At 38.5% G+C, this 24,412-nt stretch overlaps 1 protein-coding gene across 1 annotated transcript in view; it reads left to right on the top strand.

Annotated features, from left to right (window-relative positions):
* Positions 1-24,412, top strand: part of LOC131459883 (CUB and sushi domain-containing protein 1-like) — a 284,673-nt gene that overhangs the window by 30,466 nt on the left and 229,795 nt on the right. Inside the window, exon 2 of the mRNA XM_058630020.1 lies at positions 1,493-1,605. Within this exon, the coding sequence (XP_058486003.1) occupies positions 1,493-1,605 (113 nt within the window). The remainder of the gene's footprint in view (positions 1-1,492; positions 1,606-24,412) is intronic.

The following is a 24,412-nucleotide window of genomic DNA, read 5'->3' as shown; positions in this document are numbered from 1 at the left end:
TCTTTTCAGACTGTCTCTGTCCCCCCCCCCACACACACACACACTTTTACTTTATTTCATTGTCTCTGTTGACCCCCCCGACCTTTCAAATGATGAAAAATAAAATGACAGAGGATACAGAATGCAGCTTTGATCGTGTTAGCAAGAATTCTGTTGTGTTGTCTGTATTTATACTCCCTTTATTTGTCTTACTCCCAGGTGGTTTTGTCTCCCCACATGTTTCACCGCTGCTTACTTTTGTGTGAAGTGAAGGACAAGGACACAAAAAAAGAATGTTGTCTATTATCTTATCATGGTTTTCTTGATTTGAATATAGCAAAGTGCTATTTTAACACTGTGCAGTGCAGTTAGCTCACTTTCATAGACACTCCAAAATGGTGTCAATTCCTGCATTCTGCTCTACTTAAAAAAAAAAGGCACATTTTGACGCACATGTACATTGTATGAATCAAAAATGAAGCCAGGATGAATCAGGAGGGGAAACTGCAGGGAAGAAAGAGAATTAAATAAAATAAAAATAAAAATCAGATGATAATGCCGAGGGCTGTAGTCAAGGTTGCTAAAATAATACTTCAACGATCAAGACAACATGGCAAACACTCATATTTGCAATACTCGCATACACGAGAAATTACCGTAATAACCACATGTTGGCTTTGACGTGCAACTTCTCAGCTTTCAGAAACAATTAGATTTTTTTCCGATAGCCCAAACCGTCTCGCAATTACGATAATTCACTTGCACAAACTCGGTGTTAAATGGTTAACTAATGTGCATTGTCGTTAACTATATCTATATGCATCCATCAAATGTGAAAACGTTGGATACTGACTGTACTTTGAAATATTTTTGATTCCTTGCCAAGTTTTCAACCCAGATTATTTTGGCCTTGTATACAATACACATTATATCTCTTTCACTTGAGTTTTATTTGCTTCAGAAACCTTCCAATCCTCTGCCTAAATCATTAATTATCCATCACCTTACAGTTAAGTGATACAGGCTACTTCGCACAAACTCCGTAATTAAGAGTCTGCCTATTATCAGTCAACAGTGAACACTCCTTTCACTTACGACAGCATTTGCCTGTGCTCATTATACATATATATACAGTATTTGGTTGGCTAAGTTCTTCACTGGTGTATTGAAGATTGATTTACACAGAGTGTGAAAATCACTGCCATCACTCTTTCTCTTGTTCGCCGGAGAAGACGGCAGGAATCCAGAGAGCAGGAACACTCAGGAAAACACACAAAAAGAGAGAGGTCTTGAAGGATTTTGGGCCAGCAGGGATCTTTATGGCTTCAGGGCCAGAGGTCTCCTCCACAACATCAGCCCTGTATTTCACCGCCACATACTTCTTTACCGCGCTGCTGTTCGCCGGGGTTTTCAGAGTTGATGTCGGCTCATTATTTTCTCTCAGAAGTCAACAGTCAGCCGTCGTGCTGGGTTTCACCGACGTTTGTTTTAAGCATTTCTTTGTGTTTTCCAGGTTGTCGGGATTCATGCTGCCTTCCCCTATAGTCAGCAGTGGATCTATATTGGCCTTGTGGTTTACCACAGACTTTGCCGTCAGTGCTCAGGGCTTCAAAGCTGTGTATGAAGGTAAGACCCTGTGTGTGAGTGTGGATAGTGATGTTTGAATGTCAGACACAGGAAAATAGGAGATTACAATACCAGAGCGAATGAACCATGCTGGACAATGTGTTTGAATGCCACAGTGTTTTTTTAATGGGCATGAATAAATAATGCCACATAATAAGATAGTTGCACGTTGCCTGGATTTCTGAGTGTTCTTAAGAAGTGCTAAATGTATAAATCAGATTTTATTTGGCCCTAAAATGTCTTTGCTGCATTTTAACGGGCGTTAAAATTGCTTGGATTATGTATAATATGAAGTTGCATTCACTTCACTCCTGCATTTGATGTTATTGTGTTTTTATACTTTCTAGAATAAGGTAATGTTTTATTTATTTATTTTTAACATTACTTTGAACACACTCCACACAATCAGGAACTGTTAGGAAAATATTGGAAGTGAGGATCGGGGTATTGCAGTCACACGAGAAATAAAAAACCAAACAAAACACAAACCTCCTGTAAAAATCTTCCAGCAAGTGCCATCTTCTAATATTGTTTGGTACTCACATTGACGTCAGAGCCACTTAGTCTGCACTAACATTGTTACCTCCTGCTGCGCTCGTCAGCGACAACAACAAAAAAAACACTTGGATTTGTGCCAACATGAAAAGCTGATGTGATGTCGTTCTTGAAGTACAATCACAACAGTAACAACAAGTGCTTTGTTTGGAAAAAAATCCATTTTGTTTGGTATAAAGCTTTTAAATGACGGGATCCTGCAGTGGGAGTACCGAGTGGACTTGGTGGCAGTGGTTTTTTGGGTGCAGATGATGTTAAAGTAAAGGAACATATTTAATCCAGGTTTTTATTATGAGCTAATATGTTGAATCACCCCTGGAATAACTTAGTGTTTATCATTATAATTTGGCACAGTCCACACGCAGGCAGCTCATTAACACACAGCTCTGGCTTACATTGGCGTCTCATATGATTGACGTCATCATATTTGTTTGTGATACGTCGTGTAACGATGTCTGATTTAATCAAACTGGCACTGGTTTGTAAGAACTTAGCGTTTGAAGATAGTATTATTTTGTATGGATTTTTTTAGTGAGCTCTCAATTGCTAGCGCTACATGTAGCACATTCCTCTGCTTCCTGTTGCTCTGCTTCTGGTTTATGATAATAACTTTTTTATATCAATAGTTGAGTGTGGGTGACTCTTGGCTCACAGCCCAGTGAAGCAATCTTGGTTGTCCCGACATCAGGTGGGACTGTGCAGATGAACTCATAATCTATAGGTCACTCATCCTGTAATATCTCACATAGAGAGGTCACTTTTCATATCAGGGCCTGTTGTGGACTGTGGCATGTCTGCGTGCCTGTTGGGATGTGGCTTAAATGCTTGGCCTGACTTTTTTGAGAACACACACTCACACACACACATGCACAGAAAGTCCTCCATTAGCCTTGTATAATGGTGCATCTATGAATCATGAAGTCTAAATATCAAATACAATATGTGTGCATACCTGGTCTTCCTGATTTTCTTGGGACCTAAATGTGTTAACACAGTCACGTCATGGGGACTTATCTTCCTTGTGGGGACAAAATTCAAGTCCCCGTAACATACATTACTAGATCACAAGGTGAAGACATGTTTTAAAGTTAGGCTGAGGGTAGGGGTAGGGTTAGGTTAAGGTCAGGGTACTGGGTCTGGGTCAGGGTTAGAATTGGGTTAGGACTAGGGCTATGGAAGACATTATGCATTATGAGTGTCCTCACAAATAATGCAAAAGCAACATGTCAAATGGGCTTTTTTTGAGGGTTAAGACTTGATTTTAGGGCTAGGTAAAGAGGATGTGAAGGGTTACAGTTACACATTTAGTTGGTTTGGTTAATATAAGGGGCTTGGAAATGAATTATGTCTCCCCATTAAGAACTCTGTACAACAATGTGTGTATGTGTTTTGTATAGGTCAGTGTGTTTTCTTTTATCACACACTATTGTTTAGTGTGTGTATGTGTGTGTGTATTCCTGGAAGTGTGTGTATGTGCATGAAAGCAAAGCTGACAGCCATTCAACCTTTTTTTTCTCAAGCAAGTGCTTTGTCTATATATATTTTTTTATTTCCACTGTTCTGTTCACATCTATGGGGACCTCTAAGTGTGTTTGTTGCCTCAGGAGTAATTCCCTCTCTCTCTCTCTCTCTCTTTCTGTCTTGCTCTTTCACCTCTCGCTCTCTCTCTGTCTCTCTCTCTGTCTCTCTCTCTCTCTCTGTATGTGTGCCATGTATCACTGTGGTTCTCAAACTTTTCATACCACCTGACAAAATACTGAGCTCTTTGAGTACCACCATTATGACCGACGTTGAAATACAGTGGTGAACATAGACCCACCGAATTCAGTTGCATACATTTCACACTTAATAAGATCATTTATCGTTAACTGTTTTCAGCCACACACACTTTTTGTGCAGCAAGCGAGCACAAGAACTGGCACCGGAAAAGTTAAAGCTCGATCTCTCTTTCTCTCTCTCTGAAGAAAAGTTTTCAGTTACAAACATGGGATATCTCACAACAGAAAATCACAAGTTCAAATAAAAATACATCCTGGATGCATCTCCTGTGACCACATGAGTCAGACTTGGCTTCCCTCGCTCTGTATTTCAATGCACTCTAAAGTTATGTCTGTTTACAAGGGGAAAAAAAAAAAAAACTCTTTTTAACAAATCTGATGCAACGCTGTGAGCAATAAGTTGACGCTCACCTTATTTTTCCCCTGCTTCATATTCTGGTCAAAATCCTTCAGCTTTACTACACTCACATGCACTGGTCTACAGCAAGTATTTTATGATACTCCTCCAGGTAAAACTGCTGCAAGATCTGGTTTGTGAACTGCAGTTTAAGAACTATAAATATATCATAGAAGGCAGACAGCTGTCAGATTTGTAGGAACTTGTAATCCAATTACATTCCTCAAAAATCATACTTATATTAATCCCTGCTCCATTAAGATCTTCTTGACTTGAAACTAAATCTCTGTTACATTTCTGTCGTTCAACCCTGACACAGAACATGTGATTTCATTTTGAATAGTAATTATAATCAAATTAAAACAAGCAAAAAGTTAGTTTTTGTCTAGCCAAGTAAACGTGAAACCAAGGAGGATGTGAGAATGAAAGGGTGAATGTTTGATGGTACATTGCAGTGTGAGTGTAAAGTTATACTTTGCATATGAACGTTTATTTTCATCTTCCATCTCTAACTTCTTCCTCCGTTAGACTAAAGCAGGTGAATCAGTTACTGCAGTGATGACTTACCTCACTGTGGACATTTGGATTCAGTCTTACATGAACTTGTGTTCATGTGTGGGAATGTGGGCGTACACTCTTTGATTTTATTACTGTGCTCTGAAGTGTCCGTGTCCTGCATCTTCCTAATGTCTTGGTGTCTTTTCTGCACATTGATAGGACAAGTGTCTGTTGCCGAGGTTTTGTTGTACACTCTGTTGTCTTCTTTGTGTGTTCGTGTTTTGGCCATTGTTCCTGGTGTTTCCATGGCTTCATGCTGCAAATAGATTTCCTCAAGGACTGAAAAAAACCCACTGAACTTAACTTCATGTAATTTAATATAATGAAATAACGGTTATTATACAATTTCCCCCCCAGCATCTACTTTCTCTTTTTAGTTCCCCTTCACAACTATTTGCACCGTTCTTTCAAACTAATTCACACAAACAGAGAATCTATTCAACCCTGCCTTGTTACTCTCTTTAACGACTTGTCTCCCCCATTTCTGTGTAAATAGCGAGTCCTGTTCACAAACCTTTTCAACTGTTCTGTCCTTTTATTAAAGCAGCCTAAATTGGAGGATAAGTCTGAACACATAGCTGACCGATAAGAAGCCCGAGCGAGGAATAGATGAAGAGAAAGAAAGAGAGGGACGGTGGGACAAATGTAGCTGTAAGTGGCGGAAAGTGAGGCCTCGCTGATTAAAAAAGCAACTTTGCAAACCAGCTCTGCAGGACAAGATAATCATCAATTAATTTCCCCTGAAGCAAAAAGAGAAAGAGAGGTTTAAAAAGAGTGAGGTGTGCAAAGGAGATGGCTGGGAAGATGAGGGAGCCGGAGATTGACAGAAGGGGTGGATTTTACATCTGTGAATATTTCCAGTTTGATGTCTCACCACATTAAGTGTATGACAACATTATTTAGCAGGAGAAACATCCCCTCATATATCATCATTACAGCACAAGGGACTTCTGGTGGCTGTCTCAGTGTGATCAGTGTGTGGCTCTAAGCAAAAGTCAAAGACACAGAATTTGACAAAAAAATATCCGGAAAGTATTTTACTGAAGTTCACAGCTACATAATATGGGATTGGACAGTCAGAGGATTCATTACATATAACACCGGACTGTTAGTATTACAAGTGCAGGAGGAGTTGTAAGTAAAGTCAGCTGTGGCAGAGACAGAAAGACAGAAGAAGATATGTCATGCATTGAAATTCAAGGCCTTAAAGACTCCTAGTGCAAAACTTAGCAAGATATTATTCAAGGTAGTTAAATGCTGCGAGGGAGGCTGGACGCTATGACAGCAAGAAAGAAATCGGTCAAACACAGTGTGGATACCCTCAAGCAAGGTGACCCAAATCTATACCAGAAACTTAGTGAGATGGGAGACATATATCACCGAGATGGAGCATCACACTCGCTGGCTCGGTTTGTCTATAAGAGGGTAAAATGTCATCAACGTTCAGCATGTGTCTGTGTCGCAGGGCAGAGGATTCACTGAGTTCATCCCATCCAGACAACATTTAAAAAGGGGACACGGCTTTTTCATATTAAATATGTATGCAGAACCTTTAACGAGATGGGTAAGGATTACCGGTGGGAGATTTACAGAGATTTGGACTTGGCAAAAACTTCAAATCAATGGTTAAATCACTTCACTTTTCCCTGTGCAGTGGTGCAGAGAGATACTGGTACTCACTCAAGTCCTTTATCTCTGCTGCTCTTTGTACTGTGACTGATCATTGATAGATGATAGAGAGAGAGATACCGTAGATAGATAGATAGATAAGTAGATAGATAGATAGATAGATAGATAGACAGATAGAAATCATTATCATTATTACCTGCATACAATTTTAAAGTAAGAGGTTCAATAAATAAAAGTTTAGCACAAAAGTTCAACATAAAATATTTCGAAAGTAATTCACTTATATTTTATTCACTATAATGGTGTTTTGCTTATTTGGTATTCAGGTGCATTGGGGTCTTGGATGGGGCATGTTCAGCTCTTACATCTCCCTCATTACCATTTCAGTCTATCTCTCTCTCCCTCACAAAAGAACCATAAACAAATTAAAATATTCAGATTTGCTGCGTCTGAGTCCAAGAACCAAAGTTCTCCTCCCACTCGGACCCTCGCTCCACAATACTTGTGTTTTTTTGTGATGGCAAAAGATGTACATATCCCTGCTGGAAGCTTAGCAAGTGTTAAGCACTCATGGTACCAAATGCTAACAATGTATAAATATTTAAAGTTTTAGTGACTGATTGCCTTCCCTCATATAAGTTTGCATTTCCACCTTCCGCTCTTTACCAAAACATCTGTGAAGTGTTACTACCTATTAGGAAAAAAGGCCTCAGTGGTTAAAGGACTTTAGCCACTTAACTGTCCCCTCAACATTGAAACATAAACTTAATTTAATGTATTTTTAACAACAGGTTGCAGAAAAATGTGTAAGGTTATGTTAACTGAACTTTTACCATATCAGAAAACCTTTAAATTCACCAATTAAGTCAATTGACTTTTGCTAGTTACTGTGGCGCAACTTTAATTTGTCAACATGTTCATGAAACACCAAACACAATTTCATTCGCTTTATTCACATATGACATTGACAAACTTCTGACTCAGTTAATATTGCTTGTGTCATTGTTTCATTGCATAACTGACATTATAAAACAATGCTATATAATTTACCATCTTGTTTATTCAATATGTCAAACCCTCATGACAAATATCTTATACTTTAAAATGAGCATGTGCGATAAAATATGAATACAATATGACAGGGAATAATAAATCCATTCCGAATGAAAAATGTATGCATTTTATTTTTGTATTAACAAATGTATTTTAATGGGTAAATGCCACATAACAGAAGTATGAAAATGCCATTTAATTCATTATTTTAAGGAGGAAAAAAAATTGATCGTTTCACATCATGACTGAAAAATACAGTAAACAGCAGTAATGAATGAAGCCTGTTCATTTTCATAACTGTTGATTATTATCTTGAGTATGCAAAACAGTCGAGCTGTTTGTGTGTGAGCGGAAGAGAAGAGCGTGAATGACTCCGCACCAACACATTAAAGACAAAGCGGAATTATCATCTTCAAGTGATTCAAGTGTCATCTAAACACACACACACACACACACACACACACATGCACTATAACTCAGTCAAAGAAAGAGGCCAAGTGCTCGGTTTTTCAATCCCCAGGATAAAGCTGCAGAGTTTCCTCCCTGGTTGAGGGACTTCTGTGAACATGAATTGGAAACCATTGAAAGAGACTTAAACACAAGTGCATACACTTAGGGTCTGTCTGTTCTCTATTGGTGCGTTCACACTGTGAACTCGACGGTGATTTGACAAATGCGGCCAAAAGGTCACTTCCACAGAAGCTCAGCTTCAACGACAGTGGGTGGGGAGGTGGGCAGGCGCGGAAGCTGGGCTTCCGCATGATGATTGAAGGATTGACAGCGTTGCAGAAACATACACGACAGCGGAGCCTTTTCTGCCTCAGTCCTGTGTGGCGTCTGTGAGGGAAGTTTGTAGACAAATAGCTGCTTGGTGTGTGTTATTTGCTCAGGGATATCGCTCATTTTCATTTGTACATATACACTCTGCATAAAAACTGTTTTTAGCATTTTAGTTTAACATAATTAACATGTTTCCTTGTTCCAGTTCTTCATTCATTCATTCATTTTTATTGAAATGTATGTATAAATATCTTGATCTGAAATAAGCTTTCCCTGTTTCAAAGATCAGCAACCACCACTGCTGAAAATGTATAGACATCTGCAACCATGTACCCACTGGACAACACCAGCTGTTCATCACATGGTGTCCACTCACATGTGCCATGTGGGAATATACAACACCTATAGGTGATTACAGTATACGTCCACTTGTACACTGCATTACAACATGTAATGTGTAAGAGGCCCATGTGTGGATGTGATGGCATTTCCACACTCTCTCTCTGTCTATATATCCATCTCTCTGACACTCTCTGCCTCTCCACTGTGCAGACGAGTGTAGAATCCATTAGGAACACTTCTAGGAGCTTCTAAATCTTGCTGACTTGAGCCCCTTAGCCACCAACTACTGGTAGAAATGTAAAAAAGATTGCATACTACTGCTCTGGGATTTTTGGTCCTCAGACACGACATTACATATAAGAAAGATTTATTCATGTGAATTTCCCCCCCCCGATGCCTTTAGCTGGATATATATCTTCGTGGTGTCTCTCTCTTTTTTTTTTTTTTTTTAAGCAGAATTTTGCTACACAGGCTACAAATAGCCATTGCAGAAATAAATAGCATATTGGTATTGACAACAACAGAAAAAGATATTCAGAGGAATCATTTCTAAAATATACAGTAAAGTTTTTTTTATAAGGACCTGACACATAAATGACTTTCCTTTGTGTTCAGACCAAACAAGAAGCAAGTATTTAGATCAATCAAGCAAATTTGGATGCAGGATCATTTGTGTTTACTTCTTTGAGTCGTCTGGGAATATTTTCCTATTCTCTCCCTCTGTGATAAGAGGAAAGCAGCGGATAAAGTGGTAGAAGATGGATGGATGGATGGATGGATGGATGGATGGACGGACGGATGTCGGATGACGGATGACGGATCTCATGTAAATCTTTTTGCCTGAGCTCGAGTTAGTCACATTATGTTTGCAAGATCCACTAGATTTGCACGACATTATTCACGTGAAAATGGACTTTGTATGTGGTACTTCATGGTTGGTGTGGTCATGGTCCACAAGCACATGCTTCCCATTTGGGGAAATTCTGTGCAAGAAATAAACATTTGCTTCTAGTGAGAAGAAGTAAATCTACCATGTGTTTTAGCCTGGAGTTCAGTTTGGCCGTCATTGACTCTTGTTTGGGAGCCAAGTTGGATTAGTCTTGTTGAATCAGATGATACTTTACAATGTCGGACACGACATTTCCAAACTGCTCCCCAAAAAAGAGAGGCTGTCTGGCTGGCAGTGGGTTGGGAGAGCAGATTTGAACATAAGGAGTGTGTATCATTTCCTGCACGACCCACATGCAGTAAGTGATGCGTGTGCAGTTGCCCTCAGTCATTCATGTGTGTGACTGTATCAACACGCACGTTCAATCATAAAATGGAATCAAACATCATTGTTTGCACATGCTTTCGTCCCAGTAGCAACAGCTTCTGAACAGACAATTCTAGGCTGAGCAACATCTGAAATCAACCCATCCCGAAAAAAAAAGTTTATAAGCAACCTCCTTGAGGAGTATATTTGAATTAGGACGCCTTTTATTTATTGATTCACTAAGTTTACTCCCATACCAGGTAAACCCATAGCGACTTTGGCAAGTTCAAAGAGAAACAGGAGGGGGCCTGCTCATTCATACACACATGGATAATAAATTCACAACATATTCACAAAAAATGCAAAAGTTCTGTGTGTTTGAAATTACTTCCTGTAGAGATTATGGAAAGTGTGCCAGTACATGTGCCAGTCCCCCACCAACCCAAAATAAATGTCCTCAGAGAGGTGGTTTCCTGTCACTTCCTTATATAGAATGCTGTATTAACTCTACTGGGAAGAAATGACATAACAATAGCAATCATCCATTACCAAAAATGCTCCCACCAATAATACATTTTGTATAACATTTGATATAATGAATGAGTATTAATGAGAAAGTCACTACATTCTGTTCTTTGCACCCACATCACATCTTTGTTGGCATGAAACCAGGCTTTTAAAGCACAACAGTAACATGTTTTGTTAGATATTAAAGTTTTATTTCATATATATATATATCTATATATCTATATATACGTATATGTGTATTTATGTATATACATATATATACACATATATGTAGTAGAGAGACTAATAATATGATAATTTTGCCTGTGAATGTATGTATATATATGTATATATGTATATATGTATATATATATATATATATATATACATATATATATATACATACATTCACAGGCAAAATTATCATATTATTTGTCTCTCCACAAACTCATAACTAAAGGTGATATCATGTATGTTTCCTCTGAGCGATTCATATGTAGGAATGATACTGTTGAGCCACAATAATAATAATAATAATAATAATAATGATAACAATAATATTTGCTGCATCACAAACTCCATCTCTCTGAGCAAAATTTAGACAGTAAACAAGTCTCAGTCATTCCAGGGGGGGAAACGTATCATTTGGATTTCCTTTTGATTAGCTTGTTGAGGAAATGGGTTGCATACATATATCCATTTGAAATGGAAAATGGTAAAATGTTTTTTTATACAGTATATAATGTAATTTAATGCAAATTGCTTTGACACATGTAATAGTTTCTTATACTAGAGCAGTTATGCACACACATATATGAAAACGGAAATTATACTGCGACCAACGGAGACACAATACAACACATCGCTGGAAATTCTTTTGGTGGCGTGTGACTGACATTTCTCTATTTCCCTATTTAAGTTTGCCATCGACCTGTTAGACTCTGCTCCTATCACTGTCTTTGTGCCCTTTATTGAGAATAATAGGTTGGCGGGTTTAGTCAAAACCAATGGATTCATTTCAGCAGGGAAGCTTCTTAGCGCAAACATAGCAAATCATTGAAGAAAGGAAGGGCTATTGGTAGATTTGTCAACTTGGAAAGAGATGCTGCTACATATTTGTGTGTGTGTGTGTGTGTGTGTGTGCGTGCGTGCGCGTGTGTGACAGAGATAAAAGGAGCAGAAGAGCAACACAGAGTGAGAGGAAAAGGAGAAGCAGTCCGTTACACCATTAACCCATATTGACTGGAACGCCACAGGAAGCTCCTCACTGTGGGAGTGTGTCATATAACGCTGTTGTTACTGACGCCAGCAGTAGTCAGCTACATCGATCAAAGCAGCAATGTCTGTGTATGTGTGTGTGTGTGTGTGTGTGTGTGTGTGTTTGTGTGTGTCCATGGCTGGGAAGCAGAGGAGTGTCTTGGGGTGATACCACCATCATCAAAGTATTGCGTTTGAGCATGGACACAGATTCCCTGGCTGTCACAAACACATACTTGCAGTGAGTGTTGTGAGTGGGTAATCAACTTCCCACCACGCAGTCAAGTCAATATGACATCTAAGTGGTTTGAACTTAGCACCCTTCATGTGCTATTTTCAGTCTGTTTGGTTTGTAACCGGTCTCCCAGCGCAGTTCCTGAAAGCAGAAGGTTGGGATATAAATGCTGACTCACAGTTGGGGGAATGGTCAGCATGTCCGCGGGCTTGTTCTGTGGCGCAGATTCGACCTGGAATTACGTCTTTCTCTTAGTCACAAGTAGATAAGTCGGCCCATCATTTTACACCTGACACTAGAATGTGTCTCCGCATTTGTCACTTCCCCCCCTTCAATCTCAAGTGACTGGCTGCATTTGCACTTGTAATGTGGGTCAGACATGGATGGTCGGTGTGTGCGGTTTTCTTTTGAACAAAAATATTGTCACATTTATCGACATAACCGTGGATCAGTGTTTCCCCTTGAATTCTTCTCAGGCTACTCACTCAGTCAACAGTGTGTCAGAAAGTTAACCAGGCTCTGACACAGAAGGTCAGTGAAGTTCTAGTACAGCCCCACACAGCGCTACACAAACCCACCCAAACACAAATCTCTTTGGATCGTCTGTCAGTCTTTGTGTCTGTAAAGCCTGTGTCTCTTTGATGTCATGGCAACAGTAAAAAGTGTTGCTTTAATACATGCGTGTGATGCTGTGTCAGTTAAAGCCTGAGATGCCCAGTTACGCTGCCCCAGTTCCTTGATTACGCAGTGGTGTCTGTCTGTCTGTGTCTTGGGTTGACAAGTTCAAAGTCATCAAAGGCAAGAGTCCATTGATGCCTTTGAACAAAGAAAAAATACTGATTTTCTTGAGCGGTTAATACAAAAACATGAAATATAGTTTTTAAAGCACTTATTTTGAAGCGTGTCACATGAAAGGTGTGTGGTGTCACCCTCTGGTCTGTGAACTGTATTTTCTTTTATTCCTTTGATGTAAAATGTGACAGATGATGAAAAGAGTGTAACGTCACTGTTTATTAAGGAATTTCTGTCTGTTAATTACAAAACTGATCAACCGTTCATTTGGACTTGGCTTTAGACTTGGCAGGTGACTTACTAAGGGCACCAGTGTGTGCACTGTGGTAGAAATATGTTAGAAATATCATTAAGCGGATGTGCCATGAATGTGGTGCTGAGTCAGTCGAAGCCCAAGATGCCCAGGTATGCTACGAGTCCATTGATGGAAGAAAGATTTTCTTTAGTGGCTTATTAGTTCAATACAATTTTTTTTTTATTATTGTTTTTTTCATAGTGTTGCAGCTGAATGTGCAGCAGGCTGTAAACCTCATGCTGCAATGAAAATCCACAGTCACTGTATTTGCACTATCACTGCAGGAATTGTCTTCATTTGGACTAATGCTCTTAATCCAATCTCCAACAAGAAACAACATCTCCAATTTTAAAATCTCCAAAAATGACAATGATGAGTTCAGACAAAACAAAAGAGTAAATGAAACTCAGTGGAAACGTAATTCGCTGAGTAGATGCTGCTTTTCACAATTTCTGTCCTATTGATTGACTTCATCACACATGGATTTTTTCAAATATTATACTCAAGTGAGTGGAAATTGAAATGAATTACTGTGCTTCATTTGCACTGCGTCATTCCTGTCGTTTGCCTTGTTTGGAGTGAATGAATCTTCATTTTATTTAGATTTGACTAGGAGGTCTTATTGCTAACTTCCTCACAACATGTTTTTATAGCTTGTACGTCTGGAGACTCCTGTCAATAAAGTGCAGCAGTGTGTGAATAATATGAGCTTTAAATTAATATTTTGGATTTTGTTTTTCCTCTAAGTCATTTAGAAACTTCCTGCAGCTTCTTTATCGAATCTAAGTTTGTTTTTAGTTAGACCTAGAAACCATATATAACTATATATAATCCAACATTGAGTTTTAATTATTTTAGTCAACATTTCCACTCAAAACGTCCACTGCCACATTTAGTAAACTTCCGAAATGTAAACATTACACCCTGGAGATATAATACATATAGTATGGGATTTATCCAGTACTGTGACATGGGACCTTCCCAAGTTTAGATTTTCTTATCTGTTTTTGTCACAGCAGTTACAATTCAGTGCAATTTACTTGCAACGCAACACTCTAATGTGAATTGAGGGACAGAGATAAAAAAGATTTAGAATTACCATATCGCCCATGTCCTCTTTTCTATCCCCTATGTTTCTCGCTTTCTGATGATAAGCAGCATTTATACAATCTGTGCTCCAATCTCCATGACAGAAAGGGTCTGCTCACTATGATTTAAGCCACGCCGTCTCAGTCATGCTCTCTGTTTTTTTTCCTGTGTCTTGAGTTTTAACTCGGGCGTTGACCTTCAATCTCTCACCAGTCGGAGCCATCCATGACAAAGAGGCAAATTATTGTAATGAAATTCAGATTGTGGCTCGTTAAATAGCTCCAGTGAATATCTGCATGTAAAATTTAGATCGCTCTGGGATCCATATCTTTATATATACACATAAATGTGTATATATAAAACAAATTTCAGCAAAATAAGCTTTTAAATATTCCTTGTTTTCCTTGTAGACTTACTTATTGATCCAAAAACAAAGTAAAAATCAGACTTCAGAATCTGGACTGCTACAAACACACAATATTACTTTATACAACAAAGGTATCTGCATTTTTTTATTTCATTTTTATTTTACATAACCGTATAGTTACATGATGGTTTGTGCTAATGGTAAGATTCCGACAGTTTCTGAAAGCTGAGAAGTTGCACGTTAAAGCCAACATGTGGTTTTTATGGTAATTTCACCGTAATCAGCATCTTTGACGCCAGGGTAGAGAGAGTGGGAAGAACACCTAGTTTCCATTTTTTGGGCTGTTTTTGCACAGTGAGAGACAAAGACTTAATTTTTGTTTATTGTAAATATGTTTCATAGTGTTCCATATTCCAACTGCAGTATTTTTTCTAAATAAATCTTCTTGGATTTTCTTCATTTTAAATAGTTTTATAACATACAGTGAATTGTAAATAACTGCCAGATATAGGAAGTTATGCTGGAAAAATGGGCAAAAGCACATAGTTACAGGACGTCTTCTGGTCCTTTTATGGTTAAATTTAGCAAAAAAGGTCCAGATGGGACATTTTGAGGGTTAGATATGAAAGGGTTAAGATGAATCTCACTTAACAGGTTTGTGGTCTGACATTTAATTGCTTTAAAGCCAACAACCACACATTATAGACGACTGGAGAAAAAAAGAAAAGAGAAAAAAACTGTTGTGTAGACTCTGTGCAGTAATTGTCGTTCTATATATATCCTGGGAAGTGTCCTCACCAAATGGAAATTCATTTGCTCCTACTATTGATTCAACATACAGTAATAGCATCATCACTGGCCGCATCACTGAAAGAATTTCTCCCGCTTAAAAAAGAATCAGATATTATTTGAGCTGAAGCAACCCTGAAGCGGTGATGAATGACTGCGATGTTGGCCTCGCACGGGGAACATCAAAGCTGTGGGAACTCAAATGAAACACCAAATAGTATGTTGTTCTGAATGTAGAGTGAAATTCCGAGTGCAGTTCAGACAGATTCCCTCATTTTAAAAGTCTGCATATTTTATTGAATTCTAACGCATCTATTACCTAAATCCGGAGTTCCATTCTGGTGTTCAGTTTTGTTTAGTTTCTCTATTCATAGATGAGGTAAGTACGTCCATATCTCACAGGATTTTACCTCTAATGTAGCAACCACTGTCGTGACTATTTTCTTTTCCCACTTCATCTTCATGTATCCTGAAGATTCAACTCCTCCCACCTAAATTGAACTGATATAGGATTATGGATTAGTCATACGTTCCACAGACAAACACTCACAAATCCTTTTTGAAAATTATGCCACATTCTTGTTGTTAAAGATTTCGTTAACCTCCAATCATGGTTTGGGTTTGAGTGGGTCATCACCGGCGAAGACAAAAAGCTTTTTACAAACAACCCATGGGTTTGTTTTTACTTAAAAATAATAATAAAAATAGCATGAAATAATAATTTGTCTTGGGGTTTTTTTGCGAAATAGTGCATCATGCCACTTTAGGGGGTGACTCACACTTAAGACTGAAACACAATAAATTGTGACATAGCAGATTTTTATTGATGAAAGCAAAGTTTGATTTAGAGGCAAAGTGGATTTTAGACTCACAGTTGGCGACAAAGTTAATGGAAAGTTGTTATTAGACGTGAATCAAAACAAAGACAAAAGTTTCTTTTATATGAATTCACTCACACAGTCCACACAATTCTGAAAATAAATGTTTTTCCTCAATTTATTGTTCTTGGCCTTGCTTGTCCTGAAAAGTTCCCAAAATAATAAAAATGCAGAGTTTAAAATGATTATAGAACAAGCAATACTTTCAAATTCACTCGGTACAAAAACTAAAAACAGTATACCTTCACACTTGAGTGTTTTCATGTCGTATTTTTGCCCCTTGCAGCTCTGGCACATGGTCACATTTCTCATTATGCGAGTCCACATTGCTGTTATTAATATAAATGGGCAGCGCTCTCAGGTAGAGATCATTCAGAGGACAGGTCCTGCACCTCTCCCACATTCAAAAATCTCCCAAAGTTTTTTTTTTTTTTTTAACTACAGTTAAAGATCATATCAATCCTTTGGAGTTTACAACTTGTTTGTGGCTTGTTAATTTACAGCAAACGTTGCTCCGTGGTTCAATTTTATGGTGGACAGGAACAGATGGAGCAGAAAATTAGATGCAGTTGATGCACGGTAGTGTATGCAATATACATTGTTATATGCCATGTGTCGTGTGCAGTGTGGAATATCAACAAGGGGTCAATGCTAAGTCACTGACTGAAACAATGTAAGAAAAAACAAAAAGAAAAAAAGAACCCAGGTAGTTTAACAAAAAAGAAGCAGTGGGGGGTGGGAGGAGGCCGCAAGAAGGTTCATCGGGAAGCAAGAAGAAATAAGTAAAGGAGAGTGTACAGACAAGAAGAGAGGGTTGAGAAAAAGGAGGAGAGTAGACTGTGGAGGAAAGAAGAGCAGACAATCCCTAGAATACCAAGCACTTCTCTGGCTGAGGGAGAAAGAACAGAGGAGAGGAGGGGTTGCGGGGAACGATGGAGAGCGTCCGCAGAATACCAAAGAGAGGATAAATGCTAGGAGGGTTTTTTTCAAGTCATTTTCACATTAATTCCAAAGTCTGTGCGAGAAGTTAAAAATAGACACTTGAGTTTAGTTTGTGGTGCCTAAAGTTGTTAGATCTCGTGTAACTGCCGAGGTTTTATTGATAAGACACAGTCAATGCAATAGCATGTCATTGATCATAATTCTCAATAATAGTCACTTTACTGTATGTTCCACACTCTCATGATACCTCCACTTTTATTTAGTGGCATTAGTTTTATATAAACTTTATTTTATAACATAGTTTTTTTACACTATATTATATATGTATTGCTTGTTGTAGTTTTTACAACTGTTGTAAAATATACATTTGTTGTTGACAACAAAAACCGACAATACCTGAAGCAGGAGCTCTAATGTACAGACAACCATGTCTTCATATTCATATATTTATACAAATATGAGGACATTAAAAATGACCAAATAACGACTGTATAGTGCTTAACTTTGCGTAGCTTGAAAGCAGAAATTCCATCATGCCGATGCAGATGATGCAGACCTGCACAGCCACTGAATGAGGTGCCATTCAGACTGCTGTAAATTGATGTACCATCAAAAATAATCTTGAAATCCTAGATTGTGTCGCTCGAAAGGTCAGTAGATGGATGTGATGAGAATGGAGTGAGACTTTTTTCCATCTAATAAACAACGAGAGAGTAGGAAATGAGAAGATGAATGAGGGGAAGAAACGAGAGGGCAGCTGAAGCAAAGAGAGAGACGGTGGAATATTTTTCCTCCCTCACAAGGCTGCACCTTTTTGCAACATGCATTCTGTTAGATATGTGCTGAAAAATAACACACACACACACAGAGACAGACCTATACCTGTCCCTAGGGTGGTCTCACTGCCATGCACACTGAGACATATACAAGCTGCAGACACAGGACACCATGTTTTCATACCTTGACTAACTGGCACAAGTTGTTAAAGTTTTATGAAGAGAAAGAACAATAAAGATGGAAGCAGAAGAAAACCAACAACAACACAAGGACTAGAAAACAGAGAGGAGCAATATGACACCAAAAAAATATGATATATGAAGAATAATTGTTGCTAAAATAGCAGTAAGTCTGCACACTTCAACACAAACCTAGCATATAATGTTTTAAGTGCAGGAGCTACACAAGCGCAGCGTGATTGCACTCAAAGTAATTGTTGCCTCCAATGCAAGCGAAGCACTTTGCACATTGTTATTGTTAGATTAGAATCCATGACTGCAGTTGTAGTGTTCATCTCTTTGTTTGTTTACTTTATTTTTATTTTTTTTAATCAAGCATTTTAGACCCAGCAATACTGTATTTCATGGTGTTTCACATTGTGAGTCTCCAGTTTCGATTTTTAGACGTTAGTAGATAAATAAGTATTGTTTTATTTCACCTACTGTAAACAAGATCTCCTCCAAGGTGATGACATTATTAAACTGTACGTACTGTTATACCGTATGTATGCATATTCACAAGTAGGGCTGCAATGACTTGACTGGCAATTATTAAAGTACATAATGCAAGAGTGACATTGTTTGCACGTATTTGAGGAAACAATCTGATGCAGAGTTGAATAAAAAAAAGGTGGTGGACAGTTCTACCACTTCTTCAGGTTGAGATCAAACATGGCACCTGTCACAGTATGTGTGAGGACGTCCTGGAGTAATACTGTGACTGAATGACTGAAGACGATTTCCAGAGAAGCCAACATGCTTTTCTGGAAAAATCAATAGTGCCATAAGTGGTTAAAACACCACTATGTTGGTCTGTGGACTTGGAGAATATGTTGCTTGCAGTATAGTACAAATGTACAGTATGCGATTGCAGTTGTGTCTCCTTCGCTATCAGTTACCAGAGAAACAAACCGTACAAATGCAGAAGGAGGAAGTGTTGCTGTCAGACAGAAACCAATCAGGATTGTTATGTTCTATATAATCACACCTCAAAGTGGAATCACAGCCTGATAGTTCATCATGTGTTACCCACGTAGCTTGATAAACAGAGGTCACGTGTTGCCTGTATAGTTCCTAGCATTATAGATACACAAAAGGGGCTCAGTTGCACTCACAGTCTGATTAAAAATAATTACATGATTCTGCATTATTACGATAATGAGAGTAAGAAGGATTGAAAGCAAAGCAGGATCAACTTCTTCCCTCCTGCAGCCTTTTAGCTCGTTCACCTTTTTCATATCTCTCCGAAGCACCTTGTCAGCCGCGTACAGCTCTGTCTCTTTCTCCGTCCCACTCTCCCTCTTTCACTTTCCATCTCTCTTTTCACGAGGGGCTCTTATGGGGGTGAGGATAACTACCTTGCTTTATTACCAGTCTGTATTCATGCTATCAGTCCAAGGGCTGTTTACTTTAACAAATCATGACTCAGCTCATGAGCTGCATGTGCAGCACAATAGTAGGAGGGTGAGGTACGCCGCGAGTAGGTGGGTGAGCGGAAATAACAGATGTGATACATCTCCTCTTATATAAAACCATATAAAGGTTATTTTTTGGTGCTAATCTACGAGAGGTCCTCGATGTGCAGAGTATATTTTCACGTTTATGGTGCATTCTGTTCAAGCATGAGGCATTCATGCACATTCTCATGCAAGTTTTGGCACACTACACCCAAAGGCAAACCACCACGCACTTTGCATCACCACAGTTACGCGTCGGTTTGTGCTTTCGGAAAAATTCCAACGTTTTCTGAAAGCTGACGGTATTTTCACTCGTGCTGTTGCGAATCAGCTTCTATGTCATCGGAGAGGAGAAATTTGGAAAAACGCCTGTGCATAGTATCCATTGTTTGGCCTGTTTTTGCACATTGAGACAAATGTTACTTTAAATATGTTTCATACTGTTCAAATTTCAAATTTAACATGCAAAATCTGGTGCTCGTGTACAACTGCAAGACTTTTTCTTCATTTTAAGCTGTTAATATACTATTAACATGCAGTTAAATGTAAAAAAGTAAATGTAAAGTGCAAAAGCACTTACTCACAGGATCACTCTCTGACCCTTTTATGGTTAAAATAAGACATTTTGAGGTGTTAAAATATTGAAGTGTAAATGCACCGTGACACGATCACCACTGTAGACGTTTTAAGTATTCATGGACAAAGCAGTGAGGTATCACGACACACACTTCACAGATTTCCTATTCTTTCTTTTTCTTGAACTATTGCAGAAGCTTAATCCTATTTCTATTCTCCCGTCTTTTTTACATACTGGAATTATTTTTTCAAGCAGCTATTATTGTCCGTCACCAGGCAAACACAAAGACAAAATCGAAACGTTATAGTTTGTACGACACGTATCGGCTCTGAGGTGACATAATAATCCATGTTTGAAATTAGTGGAGTTTTAAAAAGAGGGTGGATCGTTTTAGCTTCGCTAAAGACGTTGATTCAACCCTGTCACGCCGCGCTGTCGTCCTGTGGAAGATAAATGAAGCCCAGCTGTCAAAGCTCCATCTTCAAAGTGTGGTGTTGTCAACATCACCACCATCGCTGGATTTTGGAGATGTTTTTTTTTTTGTTTGCCCTTTCAAAATCTAACTCCTGTTATGTATCTGTCTCTGCACTGCAGCTGATATTAAGGACATTTTCTTTTTCTTTTTTTCTTCTTTTTTTGAGCGGTTGTTTTGACCCTGTCAGCGTCTTCTTATAAAGTGGCATTCCTCTTATGGCACAGTGTGACAGCCTGACATATCGTTATTCTCCCTGTGACTCTGGTGGTGGATTTTTAATGAATTTAGGATGTGCCATTTAAAATGTGTTTTTTTTTTTTTTTGCCATTTTCACCATGTAAATGAGTTTAAGTCAACAGATGGACAGGCAGACAGAAAAAGTCAATACACACATTTGCTCTAACTCTGACAGTTCTAACTCCTCTAAACTGTACCACCTTTCTCATCAGAGACGTTCTGAGACACATTCCTCCTTTCTGATACATACATACAGTGTAATAACTAAATTTACATAATTTCATTTAAGTGTGGCCAATAAAATATAAAGCACAATATAAAAACAATGTAGCTACAGTTTAGAAAAGATAAAATAAGGTGCATTTACAGCTGGGCAGTAACATTATATGATATAATTCTTAAATCAATATAGCAAAGGTTCAATAATATTGAGTGAAAACACACTGCAGATGTGTAGAATGTGTCCATAACGAAGCGTTAAACCACGTTTTGTCTTCAACATTTATTCAGGAGCAAAACTCAATCTTTAATTATCTGACATTCATCTTAATTATTATTATTAATTTGTATTACTGTTATTATTATTGGTATTATTATTATTATTATTATTGTTATTATCAACAACAACAATAATAACAATAATAATAATAATACAATCGGGGTACATTCCTACACCCAGCTAACCAGCTGTTCCACCTGTTACCCTCGGGCAGGCGGTACAGATCCCACAGAAGCAGGACTAACAGGCTCAGGGATAGCTTCTTTCCCAGAGCCATCAGAGAACTAAATAAATAAACGAAAGCAAAAACATTCATTCATAGGGAAACACCACTGGAAAGTGCAATAGTCTGATGTTTCAGTCACTTTGTCCTTGCTGCTATATTTTGTCATCTTGCTGCTAAATTTTGTCATCTTGCGGCTATATTTTGTCATCTTTGTAAATGTCATAGTCATAGTTTCTGGAAAAATGTAAACAACATTTTCATATTCTTATTTTATTGTTAATATTTTTATTTTCTATTTTTAAAATTGTTATTTATATATTGTATTTTGCACCAAGGGAGTGGCACCCAAATTTCGTTGTCCACAAAATAACGACAATAAAGGCTATTCTATTCTATTCTATTCATTCAGCCAGTTTACTTGCAAGGCTATGTGGGTGGGTATGTTGATAAATTGCTGTCTTAGCTGGTGGGGAATCTCTTCTTTACCACTTTAAAATCAGTAATTTCCCGGTGGCAGTGCAGCACAACTGCTGTTTCGGAGCAGGGAAAAAAAGGTGATTTCCAACAGGGTCTCATTATTTGTCTCGGTGAAACTAATACTCTGTAAATACTCAGTATTGAATTGTTGCATAGCTTTGAGTCCTAACCAGTATTCCCTGAGTCACTAGACAACACTGATACATCTATGTTTAATGCCTCTGTTTAAAAGAGGTTAAGACAGCCTTTTATCATCTTTATCATACACACAACGCGCTAACATGCAAATACACAAACATAAGAGTCATTGAAACTGAAAAGATTTATATCACCAGGTAAATAATGAGTCACAGCATTAACACACATTATACACATTATTCTTCTCTTCTCAGAAAACAGTAAAAACAATCCATACCCTTCCATCAGTCCTGTGTTACCCAGCTTTGGAGCAGCTTTGGACACAGTCAGCCAAGACTGACACCCCGCTCTCACTGTGTCCTGTCATTTACCAATCAGAGCTGGAGCCATAACATCGATATATTTGGCACAACACGGCTCCAGACAGAGTTGGACACGGACCACGTTCTGTTTTTTGGGGGTTTTTTTGGCTCAACAAACTACTGTATATAAGTATTAGCATCCCCATGCCAAATCTCTGAGCATGTAGTAATGAAGCCATAAGCATTATCATCATTTACACCTTTGCTCTTCTCCAAAAAGTGGATAAAAAAAATTCCAATCAAATAGTCTGTGTTACTCATACAGTACGCTATATTTCGCCTCTCTCTGTGAATTACTTACTGTTCTCACTAAGGCCACACAACAAGTCTGCACACCTAATATAATAATAATAATTGTTTTTTATTATTATTATTATTCTTTGTTTTGCTGTGTTTTTAACCAGAGGCGCCGCATCTTTATTCAGTTTGCATATGTAATGAAAACATAATTAAAAATGTTAATAACTTTCTGTCAATCACACATTTAAATATGGCGTTCCCTCCCAGTGCTGTGTGTGTGTGTGCTGTGGGAAGCAGGTTTATTTATTTATTTATCTATTTATTTTTTATCACCCGAGCAGAGTGGCAGTTTGTCTGATTACCTTAATAGAATTCACCGTGATGAAATTCAAACTCTTTGCTCTGCCTTTCTCCTAGGCCAGAAAACAGGACTCTGTCAGAGTCTGCTCGCTGTGTTCCAAAACACGTCAGAGAAATTAGAAATGAAATGGTTTGGAACATTTGGAGTTGTTGCGCTGTATGTGGCCCCTGAACTAAAGGGCCCACATTTGTGCTGTGTCCTGTTTTGAGAGGCTCTATTCATTTATTCTTTTCTTACAGCACTCGCTCAGTAAACGTGGTGTATACAAGTATAACACACTTATTTTCAACTTGGCCTGATTTTATTGGTTTATTATTAGTGGGGACAGCTGAATTTTGCAGTTCAACAACAACAACAAAACTGTGTTATACATGATATTTTCCACTGTATTATCAAATCACAATAAATCCGAACGGCAATGCAAATCAAAACAACGCCCAATCACAATCTAATTGTGACAAGAGCGTCATCCCAACCATAATGGAAACAGCTGTTCAGCTGTCGCATGGGATCTTGTTTTAAGTCTGAGAAAAGAAATGTCTCTTCTCTGTCAACGGCGTGTGTCCTTCCTCTCGCCTAAAGGGTCATTCCTCGTCCGACACATTAACAAGGCTGGTTTTATGGATGCCCCTCTCATTGATATAAAACCCAAACACACAAGGTAGCATGAGGCAAAGATAAGTCGCTCCCCCACACTCTTGTTCTGTGACGGACTGGATGAAAGCGCCTCAGTCAGGAGACATGACGGACATCGGTGGAGGTGGAGGATTTTGTCAAAATCACCTGACGGTGACAGATGGCTCAACAAGGATGTGGATGATTTCATCTGACCTTTTTGTTCTTGCTCACATTAACAGTGTGTCCACACACAGAAGGACTTTGTTTTTCAAGTGGAATGTCTCACATGTCTGACAGAGCAAAGCCCTATTCGGACAGGATTAGTTTAGATTAGTTAAGCGCTGGGGTAGAGTACTTATTATGAGAGCTTCTCAGTGATTTTAGTCCCGTCCGAATGTGCCATGTCAGTAATCATTACTGCACGATGTCAGTAAAGATTACCTGGAGTAAAAAGGGCCGGAAACATTCCCCCAGGTAATACTAATCCTGTGCATATGGACCAGCAGTAAATATGTGCGTAAAGTTGTTTTCCGCAGATTTTCAAGCATAGAGGCGTTATGTTGATGTGTGTCTGCACTTGTGATATCAAGTAGTACAGGAGGTGACGGCCGTGCATAAATCAAGCACCGCTCGGTGTCCGGGAAGAC

The sequence above is a fragment of the Solea solea genome, chromosome 5, assembly GCF_958295425.1.
Source record: "Solea solea chromosome 5, fSolSol10.1, whole genome shotgun sequence".
NCBI classification, from domain to species: Eukaryota; Metazoa; Chordata; class Actinopteri; order Pleuronectiformes; family Soleidae; genus Solea; species Solea solea.
This window is presented reverse-complemented; position numbering and strand designations above follow the sequence as displayed.